Consider the following 16,961-nt stretch of genomic DNA (forward strand, 5'->3'; position numbering starts at 1 on the left):
GTTTTTTGGACATGTCATATTTGCACATTTTCGCCATACTATAGCCTTGCTATTTTTCGGCATTTTTTCAACATGCTTTTTAATGGGTTTTGGGAATGTTTTTGGAGGTTTTTTCAACACTGTATACTATACCATGCCGCTGTGTGCTATACTAAGTGGTTTTCAGCTGTTTTTTGGACATGTCAAATTTTGACTTTTTTGCCATATTATAGTCTAGCTTTTTTCTTCATTTTTTCAAGATGATATTTTGTGGATTTTGGACAAGTTTTTTGCATTTTTTCAACACTGGATACTATAACATGCCCCTGCGTGCTATACTAAGTGGTTTTCAGCTGTTTTTTGGACATGTCATATTTGCACATTTTCACCATACTATAGCTTTGCTATTTTTCTCCATTTTTTCAACATCAGCTGAAAACCACTTAGAATATCATGTAGAGGAATGTTAAATAGTGCCTTACTTGCCATAGTATAGCCTTTGATATTTTTTGGCATTTGTTCAATATGCTTTGTATTGGGTTTGGGACCGTTTTTGGAGTTTTTTTCAACAGTTTCTTGAAGATGTCATATTTTGCCATTTTTTTACATACTAAAGTGTGGCATTTTTGGTCATTTTTTTTTCGAAATGTTATAAGACAAAACAGCTGAAAACCACATAGTTTAGCATGTAAATACACATCATGATACAGCATGTTGAAAAATTGTCTAGACAGTGGTGGTGGGGGTCAAAGATTGGAGTTGAATCAGGTGGAGGAGGGTCCCACTTGTTTGTTCTGAAATGACAACTGACAGAAGCAGAGAGGGGAGAGGTGTTAAATTTAGCAACAACAATATGTTTGGTGTACTGAGATTTTGGCAAAATCTGGTTGGATTTATTTAGAGGGATAACCATCGTCAGCTGATAGATGATTTCTAAATGACATGAGAGCATATTGAGTTTTCCTGACTGAAGAGCTTAATATTAATCAGTAAGCAATAATTCTTTACAAAGTGGGCAATAAAGATGAATAGGGAAAAGATCTTTGGCAATTCTACCCCATCATGACTTGTATATTTATGATGACATTTTTGACATTTTAGTGACATAATAAAGCATTACTTTTTTTTGGCAGACTTTACTGTACCATTCTTATGACATACTGTACAAAGACTTTTTTGTCATTTAGTTACATACTATGTAATTTAAAATGTCATGGCATAGTTTGCCATGAAGATAACCATAAATAACATAGTGTGATATTTTTAAAGATATACTTTACAATTATCTTATTTAATACATTCTATACCATGGACTTTTTCATTCAATGGAAAAACCCTTGAAAAAATATGCAATCGACTTCTTTCAAATGTCCAGAAAAGCAGGTTCCTCAACAGTGGAAAGCAGCACAGAGGCCAGTGAAAACTGTACAGTGGTTACTTTTTTTTCATCTCTCTTACGTCTTCAGTCATTTAAACTCTGTGCAAACTAATTTGGAATGATGTGCGAGTAGTTTGCATGAAGGCAAAGGAAATTTGGGCTTGACAATACAGAGTTAGAGGTTACATATGGTCGCGTTGGAAAAGTGAAGAAAAAAAGTGCATTAGTGATGGCGAGATGAGGTGTCATGAAGCATTGACACTTTCCATCGAATTCAATTGGTTCACTCATGGGCCGAAGCTTCACGGTCCTTCATTTGCTCTACTGTGCCATCAAGTGGACAATAAATGTAAAACAGGCAGCGTGATTATAATGACATCATGGCTTTGGTGCGTGAAGCTATGAATTGAATTGTGCTTAAATGATAATGCCAATAAACCAATAATATACTCATTAATAAGCTTGAATATATTGCAAAGAAACGCACAATAAAGTCCCAAGTCAACAAAATGTGGTGGGGCAGTGGAGGTCTGTTGCGTTTCATTGCCCCTTATATTTCGAATCGCACACCAAACCCGCAAACCATTTCATGAATCAGTCACGTGGAATGGCTGGCTCCCGAGGCTTCAAACGTCACCACATACGTCATCGAAACAAGCCTACACGCGTTTAACAAAAATCTTCAGGAATTACTCGACACACACTTTGAAGCCTTGACACGAAAGGACACATCACTAGTTTCCATCACTGCTAAGTGAAGTCAATAAAAACCCTGATTACTGCATCTTTTGTCCCACGAAAAGATGCCGATTGTAACCTGCCCCATTCAAGACAAAAGCCTGATGTTAGTGGGTGTTAGTGGTTTTTTTGTCCAGTGGGAAAGGAACTATACGGTTTTTGGCCTCCCTGACTTTACAATGTTTCGTCCTAGGTGATGCAGATTTTTAATATGAAAATATTCACTTGTAGGGATTTTTTGTTTTCGTCGCCAAATTATTGTTTTCAAGGTGAAGAATTTACAGCTTTACAAAACCAGACTCAATTCCATATGATCCAAATATTATATTTGTCAGTGCTCATCAATACATTCTACAGCAAAGAGCCAGCATCTGCACACTTTATACTGTAATCGATACACAAGTGCGGCTTTAAATTCCTGCAATTTCAGTAGAATCAACAAAACTTACTGAGGAACTTAATTTCTCTCGAGTAAGTCCAGATAAAATTACCTCTTAAATCATTTATGTATGTATGTACAATCATCTACCAAGAGCAACATGAAAAAATAAATTTCCTGGAATCATATATGATGACAAAAACCCTTACGGTAAAGACGACAGGAAAGACAACCAGACAGACGCGATGAATTGGTTCCCTTCAAACATTTAAGACTTAAACACACTGATGATTCAAACGGATTGTCGTGGAATGGTTTTGTTGGCAGTAAGGGATTCAGCATCGATCAGAGAAAATGAATGTTCTTTCATTCTAGTTGCTGATTGCAGACATCAAAATCTGACATTTGTTAAAGCTTTGAACAATGAGCTAATTGGTTTTATTTTCTATCCTAAACATTGGAAAAAAAGACGATGTGCAACTTGGTAAGAAGTGTCCCAGTAGATTTAGAGAATTATTTGCAAAAAAAGGTGTGAAAAAAAAGTCCAAAAAAGTATATTTCTAATTAAATGTTTAAAGTCATTTTACAGAATTAATAAAACTTTGAAGCATTTTTTAAAGGTAATTGTCTTTTTTTTAATTTTTTTTTTTAACTTTTCCATTGTTTTTTTACCCCCGCTCATTTGCTAAATTTTGGGTAATTTCTTCTTAAATTGCTCATTATCTTTATCCCATGTTTTTGGAGGAAATCAAGCCAATTTGCTCAGGTTTCAAAGGATTAAACTGTAGATTTAATATTTGAAATATACCACTAATTCCCCCCCGCCCTATGCCCCATTACTCCTTGTCATATTTGTATTTTTCTCTTTAAAATATTCTTCTTAATATATATACATTCAATTTCTGTTTGACATCAACCATTATTAAAACATGAAAGAAAACTGGCAAAACTAAATTAAAACAAATAAAATCATCAAATAATACTGTTTAACATGGGAGCTGAAAATGTTCTCAATGAACGTTGTTATCAAAGTAAAAACCAAATCCACAGGGCAGTACAGACAAGTCAGGAGCAGATGGACCTGATGATGATGATGATGATGATGATGTTGTTGTTGTTTATAAGTTGCTAAACAGTTCGTTCCTCTTGCTCCAGTCCATGGGCGGGGCTTTCTTGGCAGCTCGTTTCTGATGGGCTCTTTCTTTGGCCTGTGCCAGTGACAGGCCCAGACCCAGGCTGTCAGCTGCTGGGGCCGGCTCCGGGGCTTTCTTGTCCTGGAGAGAGACACACACAGATTTAAAACAGTTAAATTATATGTGTGTTTTTGAAAACCTTAAATTACAGGTTGGTAACTTCTATGTATAGATTTTCTGTCATATTTGAAACTGTTGCTTTATCCTGACAGGGGGCAGGTTTTTGAATATGCTTAATGGAAACCCGTCAATTTTGAAAAAACTCTCATTTAAAGCAAAACATTTTTACGCTCCCTTCAGGTGGTACACATATATAAACATAAAATCTTAAAGCTATACAAGTGAATATTTTTATGTTAGAAATTTGCATCACCCAGGGTGAAACATTGTAAAGCCATGGAGGTCAAAAAACCCCACTAACACCCACTGACATCAGGCTTTTGTCTTTAATGGGAAAGGTTAAAATCAGCATTTTTTCACAGGACAAATGGACAAATTTTATTGTCATTCATACACACACACACACACACACACACACATATATATATATATATATAGACACTCACACACACACACACACACACACACACACAAATATATATATATATATATACACACACACACATATATATATATATATATACACACACACACACATATATATATATATATATATATATATACACACACACACACATATATATATATATATATATATATATATATATATACGTATATATAGTCATGAAAAAAACTTTCACATTAACAGTAGCAAGAGCCTGCTGTCCCTTGATGACATTTGAGGGTTTTTGGAGCATCTTGTGGTCTGCTCTCAGGTCTGAACTTGCTTGGACGGCCAGACCTGGGCATGTTGGCAGTTGTTTTGAATGTCCTCCACTTGTAGACTATTTTCTGGACAGTGGATTGGCTGATTTCAAATTCTTTTGAGATCTTTTTAAATCCCTTACCAGACTCATAAGCTGCTACAATCTTCTTTCTGAAGGCCTCAGTCAGCTCTTTCGATCTCACCATGGTGTTCACTCTCACTTTAACAGTCAAGAGCGCCAAACTAAATGTCTGAGCTTTAAATAGGGCAAGCTCCCTTCACTATGCTGAGTAATGAGGTTCTTATCATGTGCACCTGAAGTGATACACCTGTGTGTGATTTTAGCCATTTTAATTGGGAATAAATGTGGGGATGTCCTAATTTATTCCTCACCAGAAATTGCATTTTTAGAATATTACATTTTACAGAATGTTTTAAAAAGTTTTTTCTTCACTTTTAATTGTTTAGGTATATTACTTGAATCTCTCAGTATTGTTAAAATCAGTATTAAATATCCATATGTCCAAATTTGTTAAAAAAAAACCCCAAAACACATACACACAGGCTTTCATAGGGTGTCCTAATTTTTTTCACATACACACACACACACACACACACACACACACACACACACACACACATATATACACACACACACACAAATATGCATACATTCATATATGTATATGTGTGTGTGTGTGTGTGTGTGTGTATATATATATATATATATATATATATATATAGATAGATAGATAGATAGATATAGATACAGACATAGATATATACACACACAAATATATAATATAAAAAATATATAATTATTAATTAATGGACATTAAGGCTGTAGCGTGCTTGCTAGCTAGCTAGCTAACCACTGTCCCCATCCCAAACAGGCTATCTGTAAGCTGAGTTAGCCACTCGAATGTTTGCTATTAGCCTACAAGCTAAACAAATGTTTTACCTGAAGATTGCTAGCTCCACTCATATACATGGATACATTATATGATTTTTGAAGCTAGCAATTTTAAGTTGAAATATAAAGTTAGCTTGCAAGCTGAGCGGAGCAAACAATCCAGTAGCTAATGTTAGCTCACAAGTAGACCCTACAGTGGTTAGCTGGCTAGCTTACAGCATACAGCATACTTGAGTTTGAGTGCATTATAGAAAAAAAAAATAGTGACTTCAGGAGCTGCAGCTATCGCTGTCCACTTTTTTCTTTTCCATTCTAACGCGGCACAAAATGTGAAGCCATGTCAAAGAAGAAATCTTATTCCCTTCATTGTTCTCTTTTTCCACAGTCCAAGTGAAATGTAGTTAATATGCAAATGTAAGCTGTTCAACTGACTGAAGTGGAAAACAGAGGCGAGTACTAGCCAATCACAGCCCAGGAGTACAGGCTACTAGCCAATCACAGCCCAGGAGTACAGGCTACTAGCCAATCACAGCCCAGTAGGGCGGGAGCAGACGGAACATGCCTGTATTAAGGAAAAAAGAAAATAGTGGTACAAATGGGAGGCCATGTCAAAGAGGCACTCTTTATCTCTGCTTAAAGCCACTTTGTCCCCCTTTTCCACAAGAGAACCAAGACTAAGGGCTGCAGAAGAAATTGGTGGACAGAGATAAAGTAATATAATATGTCTCTACTAAAGTTATTTTTTGATATGTGAATAGGTGAGTATAGATATTTATAATGCATTATTAGCCCCAGCATTCAACCTCTCGTTTATGACAAGTCAAGAGCCTCCATAAGACACTCGCCACTTATAAATCATTATAAGTCAAATCTCTAATGTTTTATGGCTATGAATACAGTGCATCAGTAAGCATATGTGATTATAAGTGTATTCATATAAGCATTATGAATGCATTATAATACCATCATAATGCATTATAGATGTGGTCTTCACAGAAAGTGTTGCCAAAATATCTAATTATTAGTGAATGGACATTTTTCACTGTTTTCTGACTTTTCCAGATGCAGCCCTAACTGATATTGAATCACACTCGGGAACTACAGAAAGGAAGAAAAAGCTATGCTGTTAGAAAAAGTAATTTCAAGGATAAAACTGTAATCTCCCCATATGACTTTTTTTAAATGAGACTTTTCTTCTAATATTTGAAATAAAGGCATACTTATTATGACAAACTATTTTTTGCCAAGAATTATATCTTGAAATATTCAACTTTAAGTGTCAGAATTTGCAGCCCTCATAACACTATCAATATACATTTGACAGGTTACACTTAAAAATATATGTATCATAAAAGTTCAAATAAAAGCCTGAAACCTGAGGAAACTGGTTTGATTTCTTACAAAAAATAGAGAGAATGCAGCGAGCAACTTAACGAGACATGGTCCAAAAAAACTGAAAGAAAAAGTTTTTTAAAAGTTATAGGAAAATTATCTTAAAATAAGCAAAAACAAAAAGCAAGCAAACAAGAAAAGGGGCCCTTAAAAGAGATTTAAAAAAATGTATAGATAATCTTTTGTAACAGATTCTGAAATTAGTTTTTGTGCTAGTTTCAAAAAATTCGATGAATAATTTGACTATATTTCTATTTCTGCTAACAGTTGTATGTGAAAGGAAATAAAAGCCTCCCCCATACAGACGTCTGTCCCAAATATAAGCCTGTCGAGTTCAGTGATTTTAGCAAGTAACAGCCCGCGCTAATAATTGAAGTTTTACGGTATATTGTTAGTATTTGTCCCGTTTACCTGTGCAGGCGGGGAGCTGCTGGTTGCTGCTGGCAGGGAAGCGTTGGAAGAGGCACTGGAGGTTGAGGATCTTGCAGTCACTTTAGACTTCATCTCTACTGCTGCCTGCTAGAAAAAAACAAATCATACTGAATGAGATTAAAAGGTCAGTTCACCCAATCATACAGCATAATGTCCAAGCTATGAACATTTTTAATAGACTGATTCTCCACCGTGTTCTGTAGATGACTCAGAGTAACAAGGACACTGCTCCTGAAAGCTTCATTCTTCATATACATATCAAGCCATGTTGATGAGGAAAAAGAAGAAAGGAAAATGGATATTTTCAGATATTTTTCTCTCTCCCCTTTGTGTCTTTTAACTTCATTTTCTGTATAAAAAAAAATTAAATTAGGCGATGCAGGCAAAAAAACATTTCCGTCTTTGAGAGGCTGTACCGGGACCAGGATGACTTTTAAAGCTAGAGTGATGATACTGGTCAACTAGATGCCTTACTACCACAATTTTATGGTTTATAGTTATTGTATTTATTTAGATCCATTTTTTAATATTATACATTTTTGCTAATTTCCTATGTTGTTTTGTTTCTTCAATGAAACTGTAATACACTCTAAACTGCATTTGATTTGTTTGAAAAGTGCTATATAAATAAAGATTGACTGATTGATTGATTTTAAACGAGAAGACCAGTGGTACCAACCATAAGAGAAGGCACAGAGTTAGAGGAAGTACTTTTTGTAATATGGCTGCTGTTTAGGTGTTGTCCAGCAGGTGGCAGTACAGCCCTGCCTGCCAGTAATCCTGACATGCAGCTCGCCTTAATCATACTCTCATCGCTCACTTATTAAAGCCGAGGCTCAGTGTCAGCACTCATCTGAAAAAGTGGTTGGAATATTAACGCCGCTGCTTATGTCCACATTCTTCAGCTTTACTGTGTGACCTGATGTACTGCGCCTGACCCTGCAGACTCACTTCATGTATGTATGAAATTGGCATCTAATTCATAAGCAGATGCTATGCTAAAAATAAACTGCGGCCTCTGTAAGTGGCTTTGAACAAATGCTACAATATGCTGCATATATATACTAAACCACAACACAACCACAACTGCATTTTACGAACGTGAGTTAAAAACCTCTAATGTCTGTGATACTCAACCAAATCAGGGGGCCGGGTGCCCCCCCAACCATGTTCTTATTCACAATTAAAAAAAAGTGATGCTCACTGAGAATTGTTTTTGTACTTTTAGTATACTTAAGGTGCCAGAGTGCATAAAACAGCATCAAAATAGAGCTTGTTCAAAAGTGACAGTGAAGGATCCCTGCACCCCTGGAACAGGGGTCCTAGCTAAGCTCCTACTGTCCTAAAATCCTATCAAATGTCCTTCAATCCAAGATACTCCCTAAAATCCTTGAAATACTCTATAATCCAAAACACACCTCGCCCTAGAAACATCCTTCATCCTTCATCCTCGAAAGGTCTTGAAATCCAAGAAACGTCCTAAGATCCTAGAAATGTCCTTGAATCCCAGAAACACCTTAAAATCCTACAAATGTCCTAAAATCCTAAAAAGGTCTAAAAATCCTGGAAAAATTTTAAAATCCTAGAACATCTATGGAACTCCCTTTAATCCTAGAAATGTCGAAACACACACACATGCGTGCGCACACACGCAGATTTAAGGTCAGAAGTGGTCATGAGTTCATAGAGAGTGCTGTGTTATGTAATTGCTGGTGAATGAGTGATTGTCCTCGCCGCAGAGGAGTAGAATCTGCCTGCATGTGCGAGTATGTGAACAGCGCTCGTTAGTCATCTCATTAGCATAATCCCCAACTTGCCACTTCAATCCCATGATCCTCCAGGACACAGAAGACGAAAAGCGAGCGAGAGGGAGAGAGAGAGATACACTGGTGAGCTCTTGTTGCCATGGTGAAGGGTCAGCCACAATGTCACCAGAGGGGCCGATCAACTTTTCCCATGTTGCCAGTGTGTGTGTGTGTGTGTGTGTGTGTGTGTGTGTGTGTGTGTGTGTGTGTGTGTGTGGAGAGTGTTTACTTTTGATAAACTTGCCCTGTGGTGCCTGTGGAATGTCACTCTAACACATGCTGTTAAATACTGACTGCTAATTACAGGAGCATTACGCTGATTTTACACATCCAGATAATGAGAGTACTACTCTACGGTGGCGTCATGCATTCACTCAAAAAAAAGAAAAACAATTGCAAGGGAATGTTTTACACTTCCATGCTACTCAAATAGTGAGAGCAGCTGTATAATGCCTGCTGTGGCTCTGGGAAAGTGTTTTTAAAAGGGATAGTTTGCATTTTTTGAAGTGGGGTTGTATGAGGTACTAATCCATAGTCGAGTAATTACATGTATTAGATGTAAGCATATTTTAGCCACCCAAAAAAAAACCTTTCAATATAGCATACATTTATAGATTTTTTCAGAGTATCTTCACTGTTTCACTGCTTTGTCAGTTACACCCCCCCCCAAAAAAACAAGGAAATAGAACTAAAAACTGCTTAAAACATATAATAATTTAAAAATTAGTAGTCTTATTATAAATATATCTCTCTGAACATTTTCCCTTACTTTTTTGAAAATAATTTTACAAACCTACTAAGTTTCTGCAAATTGTGGAACATTTCTTGCCAAGCTCCCTAAGTTTTTGAAAGAAATCACACCAATTTGCTCGGGGTTTAAAGTATTCAATACTTGTAAAAGGCAACTGAATACAGTACAAGAAAAGTGATGTCGATCCTGGTTTAAAGGGTTAATCACTAAAGACACACAATACCAAAAACCAACCAACTGTTTGAGGCAGTGTTAGATCAGCAGCTCCTATTTTCAGTGACGTAAAATCATGTAGGTTTTGGTTTTGAAGAGGGCGATACAGCGGCTCATTTCCCATTAGAAATCGCTGTCTGACAAAAATACAACATTTAACTGATATTGATTCTTTTTAGGGAGCAGTATACTGTTTCTGTTGCTTCCATGTCAGATTCCAGCCTGCTTCTCCAAACTGGGTACGTGTTCTGTATGTATCTACTGTCTGTGGATAAGTACCCCATACAACACAACTACAAATAAACTAAACTAAGTCTCAAAACACAATGTTAATGATGTCATAGTGATGTCATCAGGGTTATCTCACAGCCTGTGACTGGGTGCAGTGCGGCCACGTCCACACTAAAACATTTTCATTTTAAAACAGAGTTCTGGGATCTAGTGTTTACAGATCGTGACCCGGAGCTTGGCTTGACTCAAGCTGCTGACACTGTAGTTATGTGGCCACAACAAAAAGTTAGAGACGCTTTCTAACACGTTATCACTCAGATCCAGTGCTGTGCTGTGCTCTGTGTGTGTTTGTGTGTTTTAGAGTTTTAGAGTTCAGTCTTACACAGAAGTGTTAAGACAACCTGAATGTTTTAGACAACACACTCCAGACCTCCTAAGCTGCTACAAGGAATGTCCAGAGAGGATCAGTGGGGCTTTTCCAGGCCACTATCTGTTACAGTGTGTGTGTGTGTGTGTGTGTGTGTGTGTGTGTGCGGGCATGTGTGCATGCGTGCATGGGTGGGTGGTGGTCCTCACCTCTTCCTCCTCTGATGCTGGCTCAGGAAGAGGTCCTACAAGAGAAATAAAGGCATAAAGGCCTCACTTCATCTATATTTATTAAACAGTCAGTTGAAACGACACTGATTCTTCCTGATAGTTGCTACTTGTACAACTCTAAATGGTATCTGTGTGTCAGAGTGTGTTTGTGTGTCATACCAGTGACGTGTTCCACAGTGGGCAGGACGTTGCATCTCTTGAAGAATTCTTCAGTCTCTGCATCCACCACCAGCAGGGTGGCCTCGTCTCCTCCTGCTTTGATAGCTGCCACCACCTCCGAGTGCTGCATGCCAATCACTGACAAGCCGTTCACCTGAGAGGAGACAGGACACCACAGGGTTAATGTTTATAAAGTCCCTTCATTGAAGAGGAAAATACCAGACCACAATTACATTTGCAAATCAACCAAACCAGGGAGAGACGACCAGAGAGGAGACTGAAGCGAAGAGGAGACCTGTGGATTTGTTCATCCCAAACTTCACACAATGAACGACAACAGAAAACAACAGATTGTATTAGCAGAGGAACATGCAGCACCCACAGCTGCACAATATGTGACTGCATGTCACAAACAGAGGGACATATAACCAAATCATCTCCAAAGGAGAAGGGAGGGGAGAGGGAGAGGGAGAGAGAGGGAGAGGAGAGGAGACAGGACAGAAAAGAAGCACAGGAAAGGAGTCAGCAAATGAGAGGAGACAGAAGAATAAAGGAGACAATAGAAAAGAGGTGACAGGAGAGGATAAAAGAAAGGAGACCAGAGAGAGGAGACTGGAGATGGGAGGAGATAAGAGATAGGAGAAGAGACAGGAGAGAAGATAGGGGAAAGGAGGAGACAGGATATAGAGGAGGAGATAGAAGAAAGGAGACAAGATGTGTGAGAGGAGACAGGAGAGAAGAGAGAAGAGACAGACGAGATTAAACAGAAGAGATAAGAGTGTTTTTTTTCCAGTAACACAGCAGTACATGAATCCTGCAATCATTCCTGATTCTGATTCTGATGTGGTCAAAGACAGGTTATGTTCACATGATGCTGCAGTTCAAGTGCAGATTGCTTTGAGAAATCTATATCAATCTGCTTATGTGTTGGTTTGCTCACAACACAGCTGATATGGTTAATCATGGTGCTGAGAGATCATCCGTGTCAACTAACCGTGACCACTCATCAGCTGAGCTCAGATTCAGCAGTCTGAGGACTTCAAGTTCTGCCAACAAAATGCACACATCACCGAACAAATATTAACCAGCACATTTTGGATCCAAACTACACAGCAAAGGTAGTTCATACAGAATGTGACCACTGTCTGTCATCATATGGTTTTGTAAAAAGAATAGTGATCATATATTCTCCAAGTTTATGGTGACGTAACACAACTGAGTCAAACTACACACTGGCAGCTCCAGTTTAACCTGATACACTTTCATGATCCCTGAGAGGAAAATGGTTAGCACTACAATGGCTGGAGGAGGTACGAGTTCACAAAGCGGCTCAAAATCACCGGCTGGAACAAACAAGTGATGTAACCAGCTTTCACGCCAACTAACTGCGAGGCCCCCCTGATGATTTGACACTGGTGACAGTGTAGCAAGGAGGAGATGATCATGATGTACAGAACCAAAACATTATGAAATTAATTAATAGCAACAATAAACAGCTTTAACTGCGTAAATAGTTTAACATTTTAACACCTGGCTCGAAAATCTGTTTTCTTGTGCTGTGTTCAGATGCCTTTCACAAGCAAATAAACGTCTGAAACGTGAGAAAATCAGTTTGATTTCTTTTGAAAACATTGGGGGGAAACAAAGTAATAACTTGGCAAGATATGTCCAATAAATTGTTAAAATTCTTTTAGTAAAAGATGACAAGGAAATGACCTGACAATTAGCTGAGGGGGATTCTTATTTTCAAATTATTTGACAGAAAAAATGATTTTTTTTAGCCCTTTCTTTAGGTCACTGTACTGCTTTTAAACTTATTTTGTTTATTTATTAATTGATTGAATTTTACTTATTTTCCTGAGATTTTTAAAAATAATTTTCTTCTACTTTCTTGCTAATTTTTGGGCCATGTCTTTTTAAGTTGCTCATCACCTTCTTTCCATGTTTTTGAAAGAAATCAAGTCAATTTGGTCTGGTTTTAGGGTTTTAGGGTTGCAGAGAGAAATAGAGGGGGAGACAGGGCTGCATGAGGCAAATCGCACACCTTTAGTCAAAATTTATACTCCCTCTCAGAGTAATAAAAAACCTGAAAACTCAGACATGAGGCACTTTTTAAAAAATATCATCTTAATGCCCGTTCTACCTAGCAAGAGCTAACTAGCTAACTGGCAGTTGGGGAGTCTGCTCTGAGGCTGAAGCAACATTGTTGAGAGGGGCAGGGATTAATATAACACCCCTGCCATAAAAAGTGACAGTCTGAAATAAAAAATAAAAAAAAAATAATCCACGATTAAAATACAGATGAACTCATACAAATACAGATTTAACTCAACATTAAAAATTGATTACTATGCAAATAATAAATAAATGTATAATAAAAATAATAGGAATGAGTAAAGATTGAAGAACATTTTCAACCATTTTGCAATTATTAGTACACTAATATATATATTACTCTTTTGTTTATTTATGAAAAAATAATTTATTTCATGATGCCTTATTAACTTATTCAATATTGAACAATTTGGCCTCCATGGATTAGGGTGAGACATGTTATCACATTATATTATGTGCTGTAATACATTCTTTGTCAACTTAAGATATCATGAAGAGCACTAATAAAAATGTGTTTGTTATTCCTCTACAAATATCAGACTGAAGCTATGGTAAAAATAATTACAAAATCATCCCATCTCCCTTTTTCTGCCAGTTCTACACTACAGCTGTTAACACTCAAAATGACAGAGGTTTGCATGCACAGGTGGAAATACTCCAATCATTTTTTTGTGCCAAAGGATGATAAGAACACAGCGTGATATCACTGATTATTCACACAAAGTAAGTGAACGATGATGTTTTTGTCATGCAAGAAAAGGTGCCAAATTTGTGGCTGTGGTGTAAAATAATGAATGGAATGATAGCAGATGGAAGAGTAATGGTACCAGTGATGGAAAATGTTTGGTAAGAGTGTTATTACAGGGCGTGGTACACAAACATACTCCCAGAGTTGGAACTAATCAAGAATCTTGGGAGATAAGTCACTGAGGAATTCGTGTGGGAGGAAGATTCGAGGTGGGAATACCGTCAGGAATCTCTCCATCTTGGCAACTCCCAGTGACTGTGAACACTGGACAGGTGGTACAGAACGTTCTACCAGGGTTCCTGCAGCTTCATTACTCTAAGGCAAGGTAGATTTAAGATTTATTTAATGCCACTCACAATCAAGTTTAAGATCAATTTTTTAATAACCAAAACTGAAGGACAATTTTGTTTTGCCCAAATGTTTACTGTTATATAAAACATGACTTTTTGTCACTGAAAAAGGTAGATTATCTATGTTAAATGTTGGAGAAAAAAAAACACTTTTTAGAGTGAAACACATGGAAGACACTGAACATATTAAGTTATCAAAAAGGTATCTATTTGGTTTGCCAAGAGAAGTAGAAAATATGTTATTTCTGGCCTGTTTTCGAAAAGATTTGTGTTTCTCACTCTGTATGTGAGATTCCACAGCTTGGAATTCCATCATGACCAGTTTAAGAAAATGAATTTATTAAATTACTTAACAAAAAATGTTATCAATTATTTTAAGATTTTACAATGCAATATCAGAAAAAAAAATCATAAAATTCAACTTCCCGTGTCTGAGCATGTTTAAGACTTTTGGTATATTAATTTAAGTGAAACCTTATGTTAAGATTTATGAATTCAGTGTTTTAAAGGATCCATGGGAACCCTGTCTACTATGAGAAATGACCACCACAAAAGAATTCCTTAAATTCCAAGCATTCTTTTTCCCAAAATTCATCTCTTAACCACCACATTATCCTATTTAAAGCTCCTATCTTGTTTTAAATACAGTATTTACAGTTGTGGCATTCAATTATTTACATCATCTCTGTAACCACCCTCCTCCCCTGCATATGGGAGGCCCTGCTGACTGTTTGTGAGGTTGTAATTCAGCCCACAGACGCAGTAAGTGGATTAACTCTGACCCTGCCATGTTCGTCACGGCCAGAGGACCTGGTCGTCACACAGCAAGATTTCTGCTTCAAACACACAGAAAAACTCTCTTTCCACACCACAAACACACACAGGAGCATGTAGAAGAACCAAACAGCTCTCACATGCAGATTACAGCTACATACACTCTCCATCTAATAATAACCTAATACCCCTTGGGATTTTAGTTTCCCATTTGCCACTGATTTAATAGGATTAGAGCTGATACACATACAAACAAAATAAAACACACACAGTATCAAGCAAAACTCTCACCACTCAGAAACTACGTGAACGAGAAAAACCTCTATGTGGCTGTATGCCTCCGCTCACCACGCCACTTACAGTTTACATCCGTGTCTGTGAAAACATGGATGCGTCACACACATAACAGCAGCACAGAAGATCTCTACAATCAGCAGTCTCAAGGTGGAAGCCCAAGATTAGCGTCACCAACTCGGTATCTGGACACGTCCCCTTCTGCTCCTGACTTGTGACGCTGAGTGATGGCCAGAAGAGTGTTTTTGCAGAACATTATAATGTCACTGTGAGGTTGACCTTTTACCTGAAAATGTCATCACCTGATCATTATATCTTATTAGATAACTGTGTATAAGTTGAGCATACGAATTCTCAAGATTTGACCAAAAACATGTTTTATGAGGTCACTGTGACCTTGAGCTTTGACCTTCAACCACCAGATTCCAATCATTTCATTCTAGAGTCCAAGTGGACCTCGGTGCCAAATTTTAGGAACTCCCTCAAGACTGTCTTCACATATTGCATTCACAAGAATCAACTTGTTGAGTCAAGTGGAAGTTTGTGTTAAATTTGAAGAAATTCCCTCAAGGTATTCTTGAGATATTGCATTCACAAGAATGACCTTTTATTCATGGTCACAGTGACATGAATAAAAGGTCACTGTGACCATGAACTTTGACCACCAAAATCGAATCAGTTTATCCTTGAGTCTACTCGAACATCTGTGCCAAATTTTAACAAATTTCTTTTTAGTGTTCTTGAGATATTTTGTAGTATGGGACAGACAAGGTCACGGTCACTTTGACCCCTAATATCTACTGACTTAATCCTCGAGTCCAAGTGAACATTTGGGCCAAATCTGAAGATTGTTCATGAGATAATGCGTTTACAAGAATGAGAAGACGCAAGGTCACAGTGACCTTGACCTTTGACCACCAAAATCTAATAAGCTCATCCTTGGGTCCAAGTGAACTCCTGTACCAAATTTGAAAAAAATATCCCAAGGTGTGCTTGAGATATTGCGTTCTCAAGAATAAGATATATGAGGTTAAAGTGACCTTAACTTTAGACTTCCAAAATCTATTTGTGCTAAATCTGAAGAAATTCTCTCAAGGCGTTCTCGAGATATTGCATTCATAAGAATGGTCTGGACGGACATACAGAGGGACAAATTGAAAACATAATGCCTGCATCCTGTGTGTGTCTGTGTATGCATGAGACTTATGAGATTGAGTGAGAGTGTGTGTTGTTGTGTACCTGGACGATCTTGTCCTGTGGTCTGAGGCCTGCTCTCTCTGCTGGAGAGTCTTCATCCACGGCTCTGATGAACTGGCCTGGTTTGGACTTCTCGCTGTGAAGGTTGAAGCCGTAGCCGCTGGGTCCCTTCTTCATTTGGCAGAGACGAGGTCGCAGCCCGCCATTCTCCTCCTGCGCACGCACACACACACACACACACACACACACACATACACAAACACACACACAGGAGAAAACCAACAGTTTATAAAACAGTGCAACCAGTAATATTTTATTTTATTTTATTTTAACTTCTCTCTGCATACAACATCAGTAAAAAGCAGCATCATTTTCAGCTTCGTGTTTGTAGCTGATTATATTATCATTGCTCCCAGAGCCCCTAAAAATAGCTTTGGAAGCCAATCACTGCCAGGATAAATAATCAATTGCCTGCCGCCTACTTCTGCCTTTAAAGA

General features: G+C 37.6%; 1 protein-coding gene across 2 annotated transcripts in view; it reads right to left on the reverse strand.

Annotated features, from left to right (window-relative positions):
• Positions 1-2,342: 2,342 nt before the first annotated feature.
• Positions 2,343-16,961, reverse strand: part of nherf1a (NHERF family PDZ scaffold protein 1a) — a 35,042-nt gene continuing 20,423 nt past the window's right edge. Inside the window, exons 2-6 of one of the 2 annotated variants that reach the window (XM_088069644.1) lie at positions 16,507-16,677; positions 10,987-11,140; positions 10,807-10,841; positions 7,210-7,314; positions 2,343-3,748 (exon numbers count right to left, since the gene is read on the reverse strand). In XM_088069644.1, the coding sequence (XP_087925770.1) occupies positions 3,593-3,748; positions 7,210-7,314; positions 10,807-10,841; positions 10,987-11,140; positions 16,507-16,677 (621 nt within the window). In that variant the 3' untranslated portion in view covers positions 2,343-3,592. Of the gene's footprint in view, positions 3,749-7,209; positions 7,318-10,806; positions 10,842-10,986; positions 11,141-16,506; positions 16,678-16,961 lie in introns of both variants that reach the window. The other variant, XM_088069643.1, reaches the window with a different exon arrangement.

The sequence above is a fragment of the Plectropomus leopardus genome, chromosome 19, assembly GCF_026936395.1.
Source record: "Plectropomus leopardus strain MGB_pleo_1.0 chromosome 19, ASM2693639v1, whole genome shotgun sequence".
NCBI lineage: Eukaryota > Metazoa > Chordata > Actinopteri > Perciformes > Serranidae > Plectropomus > Plectropomus leopardus.